Genomic DNA, 18,621 nt, shown 5'->3' on the forward strand with positions numbered 1-18,621 from the left:
CATCAGAATCAGAAGACGGTAGCACAGTTATTTTAGATTTTTGAAGAAGTCTGTCAATGACATTGAACAGTTTCTTTTGATCACCCGCACTGTCACTAACTTGTGAAGAATAATATTCCACTTTTGCATTTTGGATCATATTTTTCACCAGGGCACGTTGATTTTGATATTCCAGCCTGTAAACTTCAAGTTTCCCATTATTTCGCCACTTTCGTTCAAGCTGACGCCGTTTCTTCCTGGCTGCGCGAATATCATCATTAAACCATGGAGATTCAGTGCAAAGTTTGACGGCACGGGTTTTAGCAGGAGCATGTTTGTTAAGTGTTGATTGAAGCGCATTTTCATAACTTTCCACACAAGAATCAATATCATTATTTGAAAAATCGGTGTTTGAAAGACTGTTAACAATATCGCTACAGAACTTTTCAGAATCAATATTTTTGAGACGCCGGGTTGTTATTTTCACTTTAGGCACAGACGGTCTCTTCAGTGGAAATTGGCAAGTATAGAAAATGGTCAGAAAAACCGGGATTCACGATAATATTGGAAACAAATGGTGTAGGAATATCACGAGTAATAACGAAATCAATACAATGACCTAAACGATGTGTTGGCTCATTTACATGTTGAATAAGCGCATATGAAGATAGTAGTTCTTTAAACCTAGTTGAGTAGCTGTCCGATTTTTCAAAATGAATGTTGAAATCACCAGTGAGTACAATTTCAGATGGGTGAACTAAATAATTGGAAATGAGGGTTTCAAATTCCTCAAGAAACAGTGAGAAAGTTACACGATGTCCATTTGAGTCTAACTCAGGTCGATAGATAACAATCAGCCGAATTGATTTTGAGTTGCTTGAGATTTCTGCATGCAGAGATTCAAATGTATTATATTCCTTATGATTGTCTTTAATGTTCACAGATAGAGTTGATTTATACAGAAGTCCCACTCCACCGCCTTTTTTTTTTTTTTTTCGGACATGGTGCAGGGTGTATCCTGGGGGTGTACACTCGCGTTCAATAAGTTCATCCCCTGGCATGAACCAGGTTTCAGTGATGGCTACTAGGTGGAGATCTTGTTGTAAAACATAATCACTAAATTCACGCGTTTTGTTTCTTATAGATTGCATGTTGAGACAACAAAAGTTAAATCCAGAGTCATTACGAACATGAAGATATTTCAGATTTTCAAAGGAAATGCTTGACGGTTTCTGTTTATTAAGTTGATAATTGATATTATGACCAGAGTCTTTGATGTAATCGGGTATTTGCTGAATTGAGTTAGAATTTTCCAACAAGGAGTGGTTATTGGCGAGCCCTTTTTTGCGCCGACCACCTCTTTTTCCACGGCGTTTAGGAGGAAAACGGCATACACCAAGAGTGACAATGTTATTCCAGACATTTGCAGCTAATCGTGGAAGAGTTTGTTTGTAATTTGAAGTGTTTAATTGAAGTAATTGCTCAGTAGTATATCTGTATAACTGAGGCTGTGGATCATGTCTGATTTCATAGCAATCTGGAGTCAGACAGGGGCCTGGGTTGGGATTTATATCACCAAATTGAAGCAAGTCAATTTGAAAAGTTGCACAAGTATTTCCATGGTAGGTAATGCGGGTTCCAAGATATTGCAGCCTGTGTATTATCTTATATCCATTGTAGTGAGCATTTAATTCAGGTGAAGTTGTTTTAGCCCAATATTTACTAGAAATATTGTTGTTGTTGCAGAAAACTAATCCATAAAACAAGAGGAAAATGAGTAGCACTAGCACTCCTGGCTGTGCCTCCATTATTCAATTATGAGAGTATCATGTATTATGTATATAGCAGAAAGTTGAAGGCTAGTTGATTAAGTCCATCCAGGTCCTTCAATCCATAGTGAACAGTGTAGTAGAATACAACATGTAGGCCTTTCCATCACAGAGCAGAAGATGCATAAAAAGCAAATAACTATTTCCACTAAAGTTATCCAATAAATGAAACAGAAATTATTCCAGTCAAATCCAGGTATTTAGTGCAATTCACCAATATAAATTTTAAAGCAAAAATCACAAAATGAATACAGTTTTCAAACAATTAATGTAGCACAAGTGAGGAGGTGGCTGCCATCATTGGGGCGCCTCTCCTTTTGTTAATTAAAATGATTTTTTCAAACATAGTGACCCAAAAACAGTTCCTTTTGGTTTTAATAGGTAAAGAACATTCCAGCCTACCATTATACATCAAAAAATTTAAAACAAAACAATTCTATATTCATTTTAAGTTCAGATTTCCGGAAATTCCCTAAGATTTCCCAAACGAGAAATATGTGATAACTCCGGAAGGGAAGGTAGTATAAAGGTCAAACAACCACCAAAATGTGTATTTTTACCCACACTATAATATTATGCCAATAACTCAATTTGGCCAAAAGTGGATGTAAGGGGTTTTGAAACAAAGCTCTTCATATACAGGTAAATATACCTGAATATACAGGTAAATATAGCTGTGTTTATATACGTATTACCAATATTTCTTTATATACGGTAATATAATATTATATATTATATTAAGGCAATATGGCAAGGGGCATTGTGGCATTTGGGGCACGCTCGTCGAATATTGTGGCATTTGGGGCACGCTCGTCGAATATGTCTGTTATGGCGCTGATTTAGCAGCTGCCTCGTCAATATGTTGCTCCCTATATATGTCCGGTTTTTGACCGGGTTGTGTCTTGTTTTGTGGATAATTTTGTTGCATCGTGCTGTGGAATATATACAGAATGCGACATTTCCAGACTCGGATGGATTGAAGCAAAGCGGAAATTTTGAACTGAATTATCCGACTGTGAGTACATATAATAGCAGTTGGTACAACACGGGCAATTCCGTCCATTCCCATCTTGATCAGTTACCTATCAATAACAATCGGATGATTTACCATGGATCATTGATCAGTAATTCAACAGTGATCAGTAATTCAACTGCTGATCAAAACATTGATCACAGCGCTGAAAGGTATACCCGTTCCGATCTATTGGCTTTACGTGACAAGAACTTACATCTTACTGAGGATACTTTCAACACAATCAAATCTCTTGGTATTGATCGTCGTCGTAGAGGCCGTAGAGCCGGATCTCACATGATTAAGAAAAATCACCCATCTTCTAGTACTAGTAGTATCAATAACGAAAACTCGAATAATCGGCAATTTGATTCTCACAATAACTCTGCCATATCCTCACCCCCCCCTTTAAAGGTAACAATTCCCTCACAGTTCATTGCTGGAATGCGAATTCCATTGGCAATAAAGACGTAATTCTGGTTGATCATATTATAGACTATGACGTTGACATCATGTTCCTTGTTGAGACTAAGCTTTCCCTTGATGAGACGGTGATACTTGGACAATGTACCCCTCCAGGCTATAAGTTCATAAGCCTTCCCAGACCCAAAAGGGATGGTGGAGGAGGGATCGGTACTGTATACAAAGAGAACATTGAACTTAGTATTACTCCTTCCAGTTTCACTACAGTCAACTTTGAGTATTCTATCGCTACTCTTAAAAACTCTGTTCAGTTTGTTGTGGTTTATCATCCCCCACCATCAAAAGTAAACAGACTAAAGAGATCTGAATTCCTGGAAGATTTTGAGGTTTTCCTTGAAGAACTGTCTGTTATTCCTACTGAAGTTGTCCTTGTGGGTGATTACAATATTCACGTTGATGAACCGCATAAACCAGAGACACGTAAATTCAATGATATTCTGTCCAGCAATGGTTTTCGTCAATTAATCACTGAAGTAACTCACAAAAAGGGACACACCCTTGATTTGTTAATCACGAATGAAAATGATAATACCATCCAGAGACATGCTGTTCTTCCACCATTTTACTCCGATCATCGCATTATTACTTGTTACATCAACCATGCAAAACCTCCACCTGTAAAATCGGTTATTCGCTCACGCCAATTTGGTAAAATGAAACCTGAACAGTTTACCGAACTTTTGCAAAAGCGCATGTCTGAATTCCCGCTTGACTGTGAGGATCCAAATGTCCTTACTGATGCTTATGAGTCCTTAACAAAGTCTGTGCTTGATGAAGTCTGCCCTATTACCACCAGGGAGCGTACTATAAGACACAGACTACCTTGGTACAACGAAGACATCCATCTAGCCCGGCGCATCAGAAGACGACTGGAACGAAAGTGGCGAAAGAGTCAATCTGAGGAGGATAATGAAGAATTTGTCGCTCAAAAGAATCAAGTCATTAAACTTATCACTGACTCTAAAATTGAGCATTTCTCCAAAAAGTTCTCTGAATCAAATGTCAAAGATATGTATGCTACAATTAATGGGTTGCTTAACAAATCTCAAAAAATACTACCTGTTCTTGATTGTCCTGATCAGGCTCTTGCCAACAAGTTTCTTTCCTTTTTTATTGAAAAAGTTGAGAAGATCAGGGCCAATGTTAATGTTTCTCCTAGTTCTGCTGATGATTGTGTTGCGGATTCTGACTCTGTAGAAACCAGTAATCCCAGCAGTAATCTTGATGCTAACATTAACTGTTGCTTAAACAGTGGGTATTGAACTGAAGGCCTATAGATAATAACATCACTGCTCTTCTCCATCTGACTTATTAGCTCAGTTGGTAGAGCATCGGTCCGGTGATCCGAAGGTCCCAGGTTCAAATCCTGGATAGTCAGTGAAATTTTTTCACTGGCTGTCATTTATGTATGTGTTGACTTGACTTATAAACCTTGCTCATGTTGCTTAAACACATTCACTCCGCTATCTGAGACAGATATTGAGAAGATCATAAAAAGGTTTCCTAGTAAAACATGTAACTTAGATACTCTGCCGACTTGGCTTGTAAAGGACAATCTTCCGATCTTGTTGCCGATTTTTACAAAAATTGTCAACAGTTCGTTAATGTCTGGTATTTTTCCAAATGCACTCAAAGAGTCTATCATTACTCCTGTGATCAAGAAATCCAATCTTGACAACAATATCTTAAAGAACTATAGGCCGTGGCCAACATGAAATTCATGTGTAAGGTAATTGAAAAGGCTGCGTCATGTCAGGTAGTCACACATGTCGACAACTACAACCTTGGTGAAGTGAACCAATCCTCATATAAGAAGTCTCACAGTACTGAAACGGCCCTTTTAAAGGTCAAGAACGACATCCTCCAGTACGTGGACCATGGTAAAGTTTTCTTCCTGGTGCTGCTTGACATGTCAGCAGCCTTTGATACGGTGGATCACCATATCCTGTTGAATAGACTCAAATCAGATTTCAATATCGATAGGTCATATTTTAACCACCGAAACGTCAGAGTGGTAATTAACAACGACATGTCTAACGAACATACGCTCACCTACTCATTACCCCAGGGTTCCATCATTGGCCCTCAGTGTTTCATCATGTATACCATTCCCGTTGGTGAAATCATTCGTCGTTATAGCATATGCTTTCATTGTTATGCGGACGATATACAGCTTTATGCTGCTTTTGAACCCAAAGTCAGTGGTGACCGTGAGCGTGTGCTCAATAACTTGTCTGCTTGCATTTCTGATATTAACTCCTGGATGGTTAGTAACAAGCTGCAGCTCAATCAGGACAAAACGGAATTTTTCATCATTGCCACCAATAGAGCTCTCAATAAGCTTCCCGTCATTGAGCTGAGCTTGGGCAACCACTCAATCAAACCATCTGCCAATGTTAAGAACCTAGGTGTTGTGTTTGATGGAGCTCTAAATATGTCTTCCCATATTAGCAATCATTGTAAAACTCTCAACTTTCACATCCGTAACTTATGGCGCATACGACGTTTTCTCAGCCAGGATGCGTGTCATCATGCCGTCAGAGCACTTGTCTTGTCTCGTCTCGCATATATTATGCCAATTCCCTCATGTATGGTGCCCGTGAAATGGACCTAAAACGGCTGCAGCGTCTCCAAAATAAGGCAGCCAGGCTGATCTTTGCATGTGGACGAGACAGGTGCTCTGCCGATTTGTTGAATACCCCCCATTGGCTCCCGGTAAAAGAAATAATTAACTTCAAGATCATGTTGCACATATACAACTGCTCCGGCATATTTACAAGATCTTGTCACGCTTTATAATCATCCTGATTCATCTAGAAGCAGTCGCAGGCTTCGCTCATCATCTGACAAAACAAGGCTCTATACAGTTCGCTCCAATAAAAGAGCCGGGGATTGCTGTTTCACCGTTTTCGGGCCCCAGCACTGGAACAAGCTCCCTGTTTATGTCAGAGAAGCGGAATCTGCGGCTGCTTTTAAGCGGCTTCTGAAGACGTACTTTTTTCCAAATGTGTAATTGCAAAAGCGCTGTGTTATTTGTAGAGCGCTATAGAAATGTGCTTTAATAATAATAATAATACGTATTATTCCTATTCCCAACATTTCTTTATATAATATAATACTATATATTATAAGCCAATGTGGCAAGGGGTATTGTGGCATTCGGGGCACGCTCGTCGAATATGTTTATATACGTGTTATTCCTATTCCCAACATTTCTTTATATAATATAATATTATATATTATAAGGCAATATGACAAGGGGTATTGTGGCATTCGGGGCACGCTCGTCGAATGTGTTTATATACGTATTATGCCTATTCCCAACATTTCTTATATAATATAATATTATATATTATAAGGTAATATGGCTAGGGGTATTGTGGCATTCGGGGCACGTTCGTCAAATATGTTTATATACGTAATATGGCTACTCCCAACATTTCTTTATATAATATAATATTATATATTATAAGGTAATATGGGAAGGGGTATTGTGGCATTCGGGGCACGCTCGTCGAATATGTTTATATACGTATTGTGCCTATTCCCATAATTTGTTTATATAATATAATATTACATATCGTCGGCCGCATCACATACTGACGTATTCGACATTTTTAACATTTTTGAGAAAATTGGTATGTTAGTTTGTTATGTTCTACTCTATATATTCACCAAAAATCATGCCTCAAAGTGGCTTAATTAGTAAGATATTAATTAATTTAATTATGTCGTATTTACAAAACCTTGAAATGTCTGCATCACATAACGACGTATTTGCCGATCACCTATACTGCGCAAGCCCAGTATATCGTATCTGCAATTTGAAGAATTTGCCGTTTCACATACTGACGTATTTGCGCGACGTATTTGCGCGACTCTCACAATGCACGGTAAAATAGCTGTTTTGTCCTTTTCACATACTGACGTATTTGCGCAACTGTTTCACATACTAACGTATTTGCGCGACGTATTTGTCATTTGAACGGGGAAATTGACATTAGTCCTTTTCACATAGTGACGTATTTTATTTAATATTGATTTATTGCAGAACAAGTTATGCTCTGATAGTGATAAGTGAATTATATTGAAAATATGGTATATTTGCATTACTGTTAAACTGGTTTTAATCGACAATAATATTTTAATCAAGATTATGCAGCAAATAAAAATCGCTAGATTTTCAAGTTCGATTTTCTCGAAATGCGTATTTTGCAAATACGTCAGTATGTGATACGGCCGACGATATTATAAGGTAATATGGTAAGGGGTATTGTGGCATTCGGGGCACGTTCGTCGAATATGTTTATATACGTATTATTCCTATTCCCAACATTTCTTTATATAATATAATAATATTATAAGGTAATATGGCAAGGGGTATTGTGGCATTCGGGGCACGTTCGTCGAATATGTTTATATACGTATTATGACTATTCCCAACATTTATTATATAATATAATAATATTATAAGGTAATATGGCAAGGGGTATTGTGGCATTCGGGGCACGTTCGTCGAATATGTTTATATACGTATTATTCCTATTCCCAACATTTCTTTATATAATATAATATTATATATTATAAGGCAATATGGCAAGGGGTATTGTGGTATTCGGGGCACGCTCGTCGAATATGTTTATATACGTAATATGGCTATTCCCAACATTTGTTTATATAATATAATATTATTTATTATTAGGTAATATGGCAAGGGTATTGTGGCATTCGGGGCACGCTCGTCGAATATGTTTATATACGTATTATTCCTATTCCCAACATCAACATTTCTTTTTATAATATGATATTATATATTATAAGGCAATATGGCAAGGGGTATTGTGGCATTCGGGGCACGCTCGTCGAATATGTTTATATACGCATTATGCCTATTCCCAACATTTCTTTAAATAATATAATGTATATTATAAGGCAATACGGCAAGGGGTATTGTGGCATTCGGGGCACGCTCGTCAAATTAAAAACCTCGCGTCGAGGTTTTGCCAAGTTTTAAAAATAACGGTTACTTAATGAAATAACGGTTAGTTCATGAAAAAGAAGAAGTGAAATTTAGCAAAACGCGACGAGGTTTATTTGCCCGTAAGAGAGCTCTATTGTTCCGCTATTGTATCCGCTATTGTATCCACTATTGTATTCTATTCATAAAAGCTACTGCAAGAATCGCGACAATCCCTTATATCGCTGGTGTCTATCGCGCGTTTCGTATTTATTAACATTCAAAATGATCCGATACTCTTACATTAATAGACTTATTCCCGCTTTTTATATAATATTCAGAAATTGCAATTATGAAAACTACAAACTTTGAAAGTGGAAATATATTACCATCGAAAATATATCATACTTAAATTCTATATAATCTATAGAGGCATTGCATGTGACGTATCATCCCGTAAATATGGCAGACTACTCAAATGCATTCAACAAAAGCATGATTGCAATCTACCGTGACAGTTCGTCTCACACACATACCCTGCACTACGATCAAATAGGTTGATGACAACTTTTGATTGAATGGACTGTACTCCGCCATAACTACGGTGAAGGACACCGGTTCAAATTCTTTGTTTGGAGCCAATCAATAATTTCATGCAGGGCCTCTATAGATACCCAACCCAGAAGTGCCCATTTATTTATAAATATCCCCGCAAATATCTTATACACGGTTTTATTGATTCATTTTGGGCATTAAAGTCGTCAAAAATGGCAACATCCATTGATAGCAATGGTTGGTTAAACATTGTCTAAACACTAGATAAAAAGACAGCTTTGTACTACAGAGAAGATGTGAGGAAAAGGAGATAGATCCAGCTATCCTCAAAAAAAAATATGTGTGCTGCCGCTCATTCAAAAGTAACCACGCTCTTCAGGATTAACAATAAAATACAATAAAGGGGTTCGAACCCATGATGGGTGTGATACACAACTTGCTGCTTAATCGTTTTAGGGAAAGGTTAGTGTGTGTAGCTGTGTTCACACATGCACTTATTACCGGTAATCTTTTATCTAGGCTTATGCAGTTAGGACGCTGGACAACCAATTCTTTAGAAATGCATAATCGCGCTAAAAGTCGATCGATACATGTTAAAATCAGCACAATTCAGAGATACACCTTTTTGCTATGAAATTTATTTTCTCGGTCAAATATAAAGCAATATTTTTTTTTCTTCAGTAATGTCAGTTAAAGACATACTGCTTGGATATACATTTTTTTTAAATCCTGGTGTTAAAATTCAAGCATCATATTTTGTCTTTTAGTGTGATATTTTTGATTTTTATAGGCCTTTAGTTCGCCCGCGAGCTTTTTACGGAATTCATTTCTTAGCGTCTCAAACTAATATAGTTTGCTAAAGAAAGATAATTCCCACCTCTGTAAAGCACATCGTGTGGGTCTATATATTATAGTTTTGTCAGAATTTCCGTTTTTATTTTACCCTCAACCCCCCCCCATCGCGGTTTGGCATTTGCAATACACCCTTCAGACTTGCGTTCGGGTTTGTGTAGGCCTATTTGTCATAATTTAGCGCTATAGGACCAACTTTCTAAATGTATAGCTATAGCCGTGCTATATAAATATTATAAGGTACCGGTATGTAATATTATGTAGGCCTATGGGGGTGGGGTGGGTACTCAACACATTTTAACCATGACTTACAATGCAAGGCTCATTGTTGCCATAAATGATTTTTCCTTTAGGTCATTATAATAGGTTGTTATAAACTTCCATGTTTAACCTTGTATTGTTTTGGCTGCTTCATTATGACTGTCGGTGGGTTTAAGCAATTTCAAACAAACACAAACAAAAGGCACTATACCCAACCACCTTCATGACAATTGAAACACTAGGTTATATCTTTGCTATATTGAAGTTCTGGCAACACTGTATCCAGGCCGGGCACCCAGAGATATCGATCCACAATGCCAGTATTAGCCTAAGATTTCACGCGTGGATTTGAAAAAATTTCAGCTGGTAGTCAAAAATTATGGAATCAAAACGGAAATTCTGACAAAACTATGATATATCGCTCACGGTGATGTGCGTTAGAAAGTTGGGAAAAATCCTTCTTTAGCGAACTATATTACTTTGAAAAGCTAAAAGATTAATAAAAAAAAGGCTCGCGGGCAGAGTTGAAGCCTATCAAAATCGAAAATCTTACACTAAATGACTGAATTTCACGACTAAGTTTAACACTAAGATTTGAAACAAAAATACAGTATCAAGCATTACAGTTTTTCCTGACATTTACTGAAAAAATGAAAATAATTGCGTTTCATTTGGCCGAGAAAAAAATTTTACACTGAAAAGGTGTAACTCAAAATTTTGTTCATTTGAATACCAAATTCGATCGTTTGTATTGCCTAGTTATTAAATGACTGAGTGAGCCTTGCAGAACAATAACAATCGGTTGTCCAGCGTCCTAACTGTATGTCCGATCGAATTAAATATTTCCGCTAATCCCTTAGCGCGTCCACATTTGTCGGCAATAGCTTATACGCTGTCGAAGTTACGTAATAATCGGATTAACTACCATAGCAATAGGTGAATCATGCTAATTGCTTGCACCTGTAAGATTAGTATCTTTGAAAAGACTAGTATTGTATTCAATCTATATGTTCAAACTTGTTTTCACCTATTGCTATGGTAATTAATCCGATAAATTGCGTAACTTCGCCAGCGTATGTCCGACGTGTTATGTCCGATAAGCATATTACCGGTCATAAATCCCTCCTTTCTACATGAGCATCATCAGAAAATTTAACCCGATTTTAAATTTTTTCACTTTCAATAAACGCCCCTCTTTAGAAAAAGTTACAGACAATGCGGTAGGTATGTCATGTAAGAAAAATGCAAATTCAAAAGTTCCAAAATTCAGACCAATTTTGCATTTATATAGGTTATATTATTATTATTATTATTATTATTATTATTATTATTATTATTATTATTATTATTATTTATTATTATTATTATGCTATTATTATTATTATTATTATTATTATTATTATTATTATTATTATTATTATTTTAGTTTGACAAAGTAGTCCCATTTTACAATAGTCTTAGCTCTATATCGCATTTTATACATGTAGGCCCTACATGGTGGACATCTTTGAAAAAATGACAAAAATAAAAAGATAGCAATGACTCCCATCATCATGCTATTTTCTTCTGGGGGGGGTCCCAAATTTACAAAAAGTCGGCTTCAATAAAATTTGCGACCTCCCCTATTTTGTCAGAAAAGATTTTATGAACCCCAAAAAAAAAAAAAAAAACAGGCATCAGTCTTTTGGAATAAAATAAACACACTATCTGTAGTCATGTAATGTTGCGACTCCCTACATTTTGGTCATCAAAAACCCCCTATTTTTCTTTCCGTATATTTGGGACCCCCCTAATCATCTTATAAAATCCAATTACATGCCTTTCTGTTATCATGCTTATGGCTTAATAAATGTCATCTCCATCTACTTCCAGGGCCATACTGCCCCCCCCCACTGAGCCCTCTGGAGGGTTTACATTTGCTAACCCCCCCTAGAAACTCGTGTAGGTCATCCCAATAAGGATGTTCAATGCTCCTGCGCCTTAACTTTTTACCCGATCATGGAGGGTGCGATGGAGAGTTTTCAGTTCCTTTATCTTAGCATGTATCTGCTCCGCCGACCGTATGGGGATCCCCCTTGTCATGTAATAGCGTGGCTATCTCCTCCCAAAGCTTTTTTTTTATCCCAGAAATACTTTCCGTGTCTCTTATGAGGATAGCCAATGTTCCCTTGTCATTCCAATTGACCCCTCTATTGCGTTTATTTATATTAATATTTGCAGCTGCAGCCATGATGACATCAGGCAGTGGCGTAGATTTCTTTTTGACATTGGGGGGATGGAGTTGGAAAAAAAATTCAAGTATAGTCAATCCAGCACCTTTTGGCGACAGAATAAGTTTTTGGTTCAATCGTGCGCGAAGCGCGAGAAAAATTTTGCTATTTTGAAGCTAAACTGATGAAATAATGGTGTAAAAGTAGAATAAATGCGCGCGAAGCGCGCGAAAATTTGCACTTTGGGGGCAAAAAATGGGCAAATATGAGGTTAATTTGGTCAGAAACCCATTATCAGGCGTCAACATGGGAGGGGGGGGTGATTGTATAGACCATCCCCCTGGCAAAATATTGGGAGAATTTACCCCCCCCCATCCCCCCGGGATCTACGCCTATGACTCTGTTTACAATTTTGCGCGAGTGATATACTTACAGTTGAATATATGAATACAAAACCCACCCAAGTCCATACTTTGGCCAAATCAAGTTAAGCATGGGAAATTGTTGCTATAGATAGGCCTGTCATATGTATGAATGAACAACTCAAATTCATCCTCTGTGTCTATTGAGCATGTGAAAAATAGCATGTATGAAAGAAACACCAAAATCCAGGATTTTAGTCTTGTAACACATTGATTGAAATCCAGTATGTATAAAAGTCCACTTGTAACACATTCATTGCTGGATAGTGACTTTTGACAAATAAAATGGGTTTAATCATTGAAAGTGTGTGGTTTATATTACATGGCAGTATGCTTATTTTTATTTATTTATTTATTAAATAAATAAATAAATAAATAAATGTTTTGCGATCTGTATATCTTGCAAATCTGTCTTTGTTTAGGATATCAAGGGGTTATAATACCTGGTACCAATATTGTTTTGTGGTCTGTATAACGAAGCCGGAATGCAGTACCTGGGTACTAGCATGCTCGGTTGTGCGTTCTGCAAACTATGGGCGAGGGTGGGGTGGGGTTGGAACGTTGAAACGCGCCAAATCTTGATCTTCCTAGAACTGAGATGATTATTATGTTTTCAGATTATTGCATCATATTATATATTAATAAACATCTCAAAAAAGTAACTAACCCCCTCAAATAATGACCATTATTCAAAAACGGGTAATTGTATTTATTTCTGCACATTTTGACATCTTATTTGTAACAATTGACTAAATATTGACGTCAGAGCGTACATTTAAATCAATGTAATTTTAAAACTCTATTGATTTTGCATTTAGTGTAATGGAAGGAAATCTGTGTAATGATCTTAAAAAACTATCGCCCGATTGCTCTCACATCCGTTGTTGTTAAAATGTTGGAGAGCATTGTTTCCGACCATATTCGAAGTAAACTTTTGAATAATTGCCTTTTGTATTCAGAGCAGCATGGTTTTTCCGTGGGTAAATCGTGCACCACTGCCCTGAGTGAGGCTGTCTTACAGTTGAATATATGAATACAAAACCCACCCAAGTCCATACTTTGGCCAAATCAAGTTAAGCATGGGAAATTGTTGCTATAGATAGGCCTGTCATATGTATGAATGAACAACTCAAATTCATCCTCTGTGTCTATTGAGCATGTGAAAAATAGCATGTATGAAAGAAACACCAAAATCCAGGATTTTAGTCTTGTAACACATTGATTGAAATCCAGTATGTATAAAAGTCCACTTGTAACACATTCATTGCTGGATAGTAACTTTTGACAAATAAAATGGGTTTAATCATTGAAAGTGTGTGGTTTATATTACATGGCAGTATGCTTATTTTTATTTATTTATTTATTAAATAAATAAATAAATAAATAAATGTTTTGCGATCTGTATATCTTGCAAATCTGTCTTTGTTTAGATTGCTCTCACATCCGTTGTTGTTAAAATGTTGGAGAGCATTGTTTCCGACCATATTCGAAGTAAACTTTTGAATAATTGCCTTTTGTATTCAGAGCAGCATGGTTTTTCCGTGGGTAAATCGTGCACCACTGCCCTGAGTGAGGCTGTCTGCGAATGGAATAAGATCCTGGACCGTCGCACAAGCCCGACTCCGCGAGTTGATTTAATTTCTGTTGACTACAGTCGTGCTTTTGATTCCATCTCTCATGCAGTTCTTTTAGAAAAACCTCACCGCACGTATGGTTTTAGAGGTCCACTTTTGATCTGGATCTCTTCTCTTATTTTAAACCGCAAGCAAAGAATTATTGTTTTTCGTGGCCATATGTCTCATTTTGTTCCGGTTTTATCTGGTGTGCACCAGGGATCAGTCTTGGGGTCACTTCTTTTTAACATTTACACCGATGATCTTCATCTGCATTTAAATTACAAAGTATATCAATATGCTGATGATCGTTTTATTTCCCGCACACTTAACAATGGTTCGGATGTTGCTATTCTCCAAAATGATTTGAATACACTCGAATGGTGGTCGGAAAACAATGCTCTTCAGTTAAATCCTGTGAAATGTCAAGTTATGTGTATTTGCCGTCGCAGAAACAAACCATCACCAGTTTATTATGTTTCAAACACCCAGCTTTCAGAAGCTTCTAGTTTACGTCTCCTTGGGGTTCAGGTATCTGCTGACTTCTCTTGGAATGAGCATGTGTCCAATGTTACAAAACAGTGCAATATACTCATAGGCTTCCTCAGGACTGTTGTTGGTAAACAAAATCAAAACATCCTGCTCACACTGTATCTGCTCTTGTTTTACCGGTCATAGATTTTTGTTCACCAGTTTGTATATCGAAAAAATCACATTAATAATTTGGAACTTATCCAAAGGAGGGCATCAAGATTTATTTTGGGTCAGAGAAGGGGGGATCAATCTTACAGGGAACGTCTTCAACAACGCAATCTTATGGATCTTAATAACAGGAGGAAATATTTATCTATTTGTTTTGCTTGCCAGTGTATTTCAAATTATTATGTCTTTCATTTCAGCAATAAGCATTCGCCATCTTTACAATTTGCTTTTTAACAATCATATCACCCCCAAAACCGATAGTTTTAAATATACCATCAGTGTCATTTTCCCCGTCTTTGGAATGCACTTCCAGTGTCCATCAGGGATCAGATTATTTTGCATACAAATATGAGGCCATTCAAAAGCCACCTTAAAACACATTTTATTGAAATGAACATGCAAGAGCTGGAGCTGGACTCCTAAATTTTATGTTATTGTTGATGAAATATGTGTAATGTGTAATGTGTTAATTATTCTAAATGTGCAATATTTAATATTTATGTTTTGAGTTCATTCGTCTTGGTGGGTTGGAGGGGTCGAGTGATAGTGTTCACGCCCATGGCTCTTCCTGTCTAGCCTACCGGGACAATCTTGTATAATTTTTATTTGATGACATGCTTTGTATGTGTATTTTTGATGTATTTTAGCCAGTTATGTAAATAAATAAATAAATAAATAAATATCTGAGTGTTTTTGTATTGTAAAAAAATTGTAAGTAAGTGCAACTTTCAAATCTGGACCTCACTACATTAAATTAACCGGTGTTTTATTGTTTTCTGGGCTATCGTATCAAATGAGGTATCAAAATGCGCAGAAATAAATTCTGCTTCCAGCGCATTTTACAGATTTGTAATACAATAGCCCGTTTTTGAATAATGGCCATTATTTAAGGGGGTTAGTTACTTTTTTTTTAGATGTTTAGCAAAAACAAAATATTAAGTAATGGCTGTCGGAAAAAATGTCATTGGATCAAAATCTTCGTGTTTTTAAGAGCTATTATAGAGCCTATCAGGACCATATGAAGCGCAAAAAGTACTTGGTGTTGATGTTCCGTCTGCTTCAGGGATCAACACCATACAAATAAGTTCAGAAGAGATGTAAATATCGGGTTATATAAAGGGTATAATGTTTTTAACAAAATTCATCAGCCTTTGTGAGCTTGCTGCAAAACATTTAAGTGTTGACCAAAGATTTTGCCATTTTTTTCACAAAAACATTTTGACAATAGTTTGTAAATGTAGTTGAAGTTTTTTCAAAAAAAAGTTTTAAAAACGTTTTCATGGCAATTATATTATTATTATATTATTTAAAAATTACTGAAACGTTTTGATCAGAACCAAAACACGTCTTTATCATGTTTATCACGTTTTTAAATCAGTTTGTGTTTTCTTGATATGTAACAGGTTGAAAGAGATCAATTCTCATTGAGCTCTAATTGACCAGTTTTGCGACGTTACCTATGTAACGAAGCAGCCTAGATGGTGCTAGGAACAAATTGTGACCATGAGAACAACAATTGGAAGAGTTAATGACCCTTTCTTATGTAAGAGCCCAAAATAAATGACACTTGATCATTTTGCTGGAAATTGTGCAGTTAGGTCAAACTATACCTTTTCCAAATCCTTACCGGCCAGAGGAATACATTGGGGTGGTTTTCAACCAGATTTCAGCAATTTTGAAATTTCACCCTTGTATCCAATGGTATCCCAGTAAACCGAGAATTTGACCGCTTTACCAACTTTTTTTTTACATAGGCTACATATACTCCCCAATTGACCCAAAACACCGCTAAGATCTTTTAGTGTATCTTGTGTATGTTTTGGCGTAGGGGGTCCAAATCTATAAGTTTGTAGATTACAAAGATTATTCGAAGATGTGGTAAACAATCTCACAAATCCACTTTCATTTACTATACTTACTAAAAAAGTATTAAATGAACATAATTATTTGACCACGTTTATTAAAACATAATTATTGTTCTTTATTTTGTAACCAGGTTTATCTTGCCAGATGGGAGAAATACAACGTAAGCCTTGTGAATTTGACTAAACCCGAACACACCGATGAATTCTTATCTGCGGCAAAGAAATTTCCAAATGTTTCACCCAAGTCCGTTTGTAACTCAACTGCTTGGCTTTTGCTCATCAATTCCTGCCATTGTCACAGAGTATCACAGATATGGGTCGTTATTAAGCATCAACAAGATCTTAAAGGACACACATCAAGACAATCCCTCATTTCAAATATATAGTTTTGGTTTCTCTTTTGTTCAGAAACCAAAAATCAAGGGATTAAAAAGTAGAGCTGATCTGATCTGCAATCATAACACTATTATGCTGGGAGGACACAGTATAGGGTATATAACCAGAAGTATACAATAGCCTATTGTGCTAACATAATTATTATCATGATTGATATCAGAAATCTATCCCGCGGACGACAGTTGATGCTCTCTGTCGAAGGTAGGTGGCATATATTACACTCACGAGTTCTAGGCCTAGAAATCATATACATGCGCGTATACTGAAGGATGGGGTGGGGTGGGGGAATTTGTTTGTATGAAACATAAATGATGCATGGAGATGATTTGATTATGAATTAGTTTATTATCCCCGGGAAGGACAACCCATACCTCTTTAAGAGGGGGCTCCCCTCCCTATTTAACCACCTCTTTCCTAAATTACCCCTTTCCCTCCTCCTCCCCTACATTCGATATCTTCATCTCGAGCTCTCCTCCCCTTCTCTTTCACTTCCAATGCTCTCTCTCATATGTTTCTCTCTCTCCCGGCCCATATCCCCCTTGCCCTCCAACCCCCCCCCACACACACACCCCCCCCACCCCCAATCTTCTCCCCTCTATCTTCTACTTTTTGCAGTAAAAATTGCTTCAGTAAAAGTCATTAGGTTATTAGAGGTCATATAATGGCCTTCCATCGATTCTGGTACATGGGATTAAGGACATGAATCGATTTTGTTTATAGCACCTATACAATTACAGTAGTGGCCCCTTTTGTAATGTCGAATGCAAATATTTCGATGGTCTATATATTTTCACAGTGAAATCAGCTTAGGCTATTTCGTAGTCTCAAGCCAATGCTTTCAAACTAAATCAATGCTTTCAAATGTAGACTGTTTTGTTCGACTTCTCTGCTCGTGAATATTGCACTGCGAAATTTAAACATTTCTTTTGTATACTTAGATCAGGTAACTCGAAAATCCTGTAATTTTATTCGCCACACCACTTATAAGAAACTGAAACCAAAACCGAAACTACCTGTCACAAATGTTTAGTTTTAAACAAAAGGTAGAAACAAAGAGTTCGATATCTTGTGATTCAAGTGGTTAGGCAGGACAATAGGAAACCACGTGACCAAAACCAAAACCAAAACTAAAACTATATATTTGAAATGAGGCAGTGGGGCGACGAGATGTATACTTTATATTGATTATGTTAAAGTAATTAATTTTCTTCATTCACGTCCAACTGGTGCGCATGTCATGTGTGATGGTGATATGTTACTTAAATTACTTACACAGTTTTTAGTGACTTCTGATCTTCATATTGTTGTTAACGATTTAGACCGACTTCCTCTGGTCAATTCGTCCAAGGGAGCACATTATCCCAATGTCCCTGGAGAATTTCTGGCTCCCGAACAATTATTAATACCTTCCAAAGGTTATGACGAGAAGTCAGACATCTGGAAGATTCCACCGGTAGTGGATTATTTGCAGGAACAGATATCTAT

The 18,621-nt window shown here is 36.9% G+C and overlaps 1 protein-coding gene and 1 non-coding gene across 2 annotated transcripts; both read left to right on the top strand.

The window, feature by feature from the left end:
• The first annotated feature begins 3,332 nt into the window (after positions 1–3,332).
• LOC140145445 (uncharacterized) lies at positions 3,333–4,565 on the top strand. Its single transcript, XM_072167160.1, has one exon. It carries the CDS (start codon positions 3,333–3,335, stop codon positions 4,563–4,565), a length of 1,233 nt encoding a protein of 410 aa, XP_072023261.1.
• Positions 4,566–4,607: 42 nt separating this feature from the next.
• On the top strand, positions 4,608–4,681 carry Trnat-ggu (transfer RNA threonine (anticodon GGU)). The gene has a single exon. It is a non-coding gene; the product is annotated as a tRNA-Thr (tRNA).
• The last annotated feature ends 13,940 nt before the right edge of the window (positions 4,682–18,621 follow it).

The sequence above is a fragment of the Amphiura filiformis genome, unplaced genomic scaffold (genome assembly GCF_039555335.1).
Source record: "Amphiura filiformis unplaced genomic scaffold, Afil_fr2py scaffold_276, whole genome shotgun sequence".
Classification (NCBI taxonomy): domain Eukaryota; kingdom Metazoa; phylum Echinodermata; class Ophiuroidea; order Amphilepidida; family Amphiuridae; genus Amphiura; species Amphiura filiformis.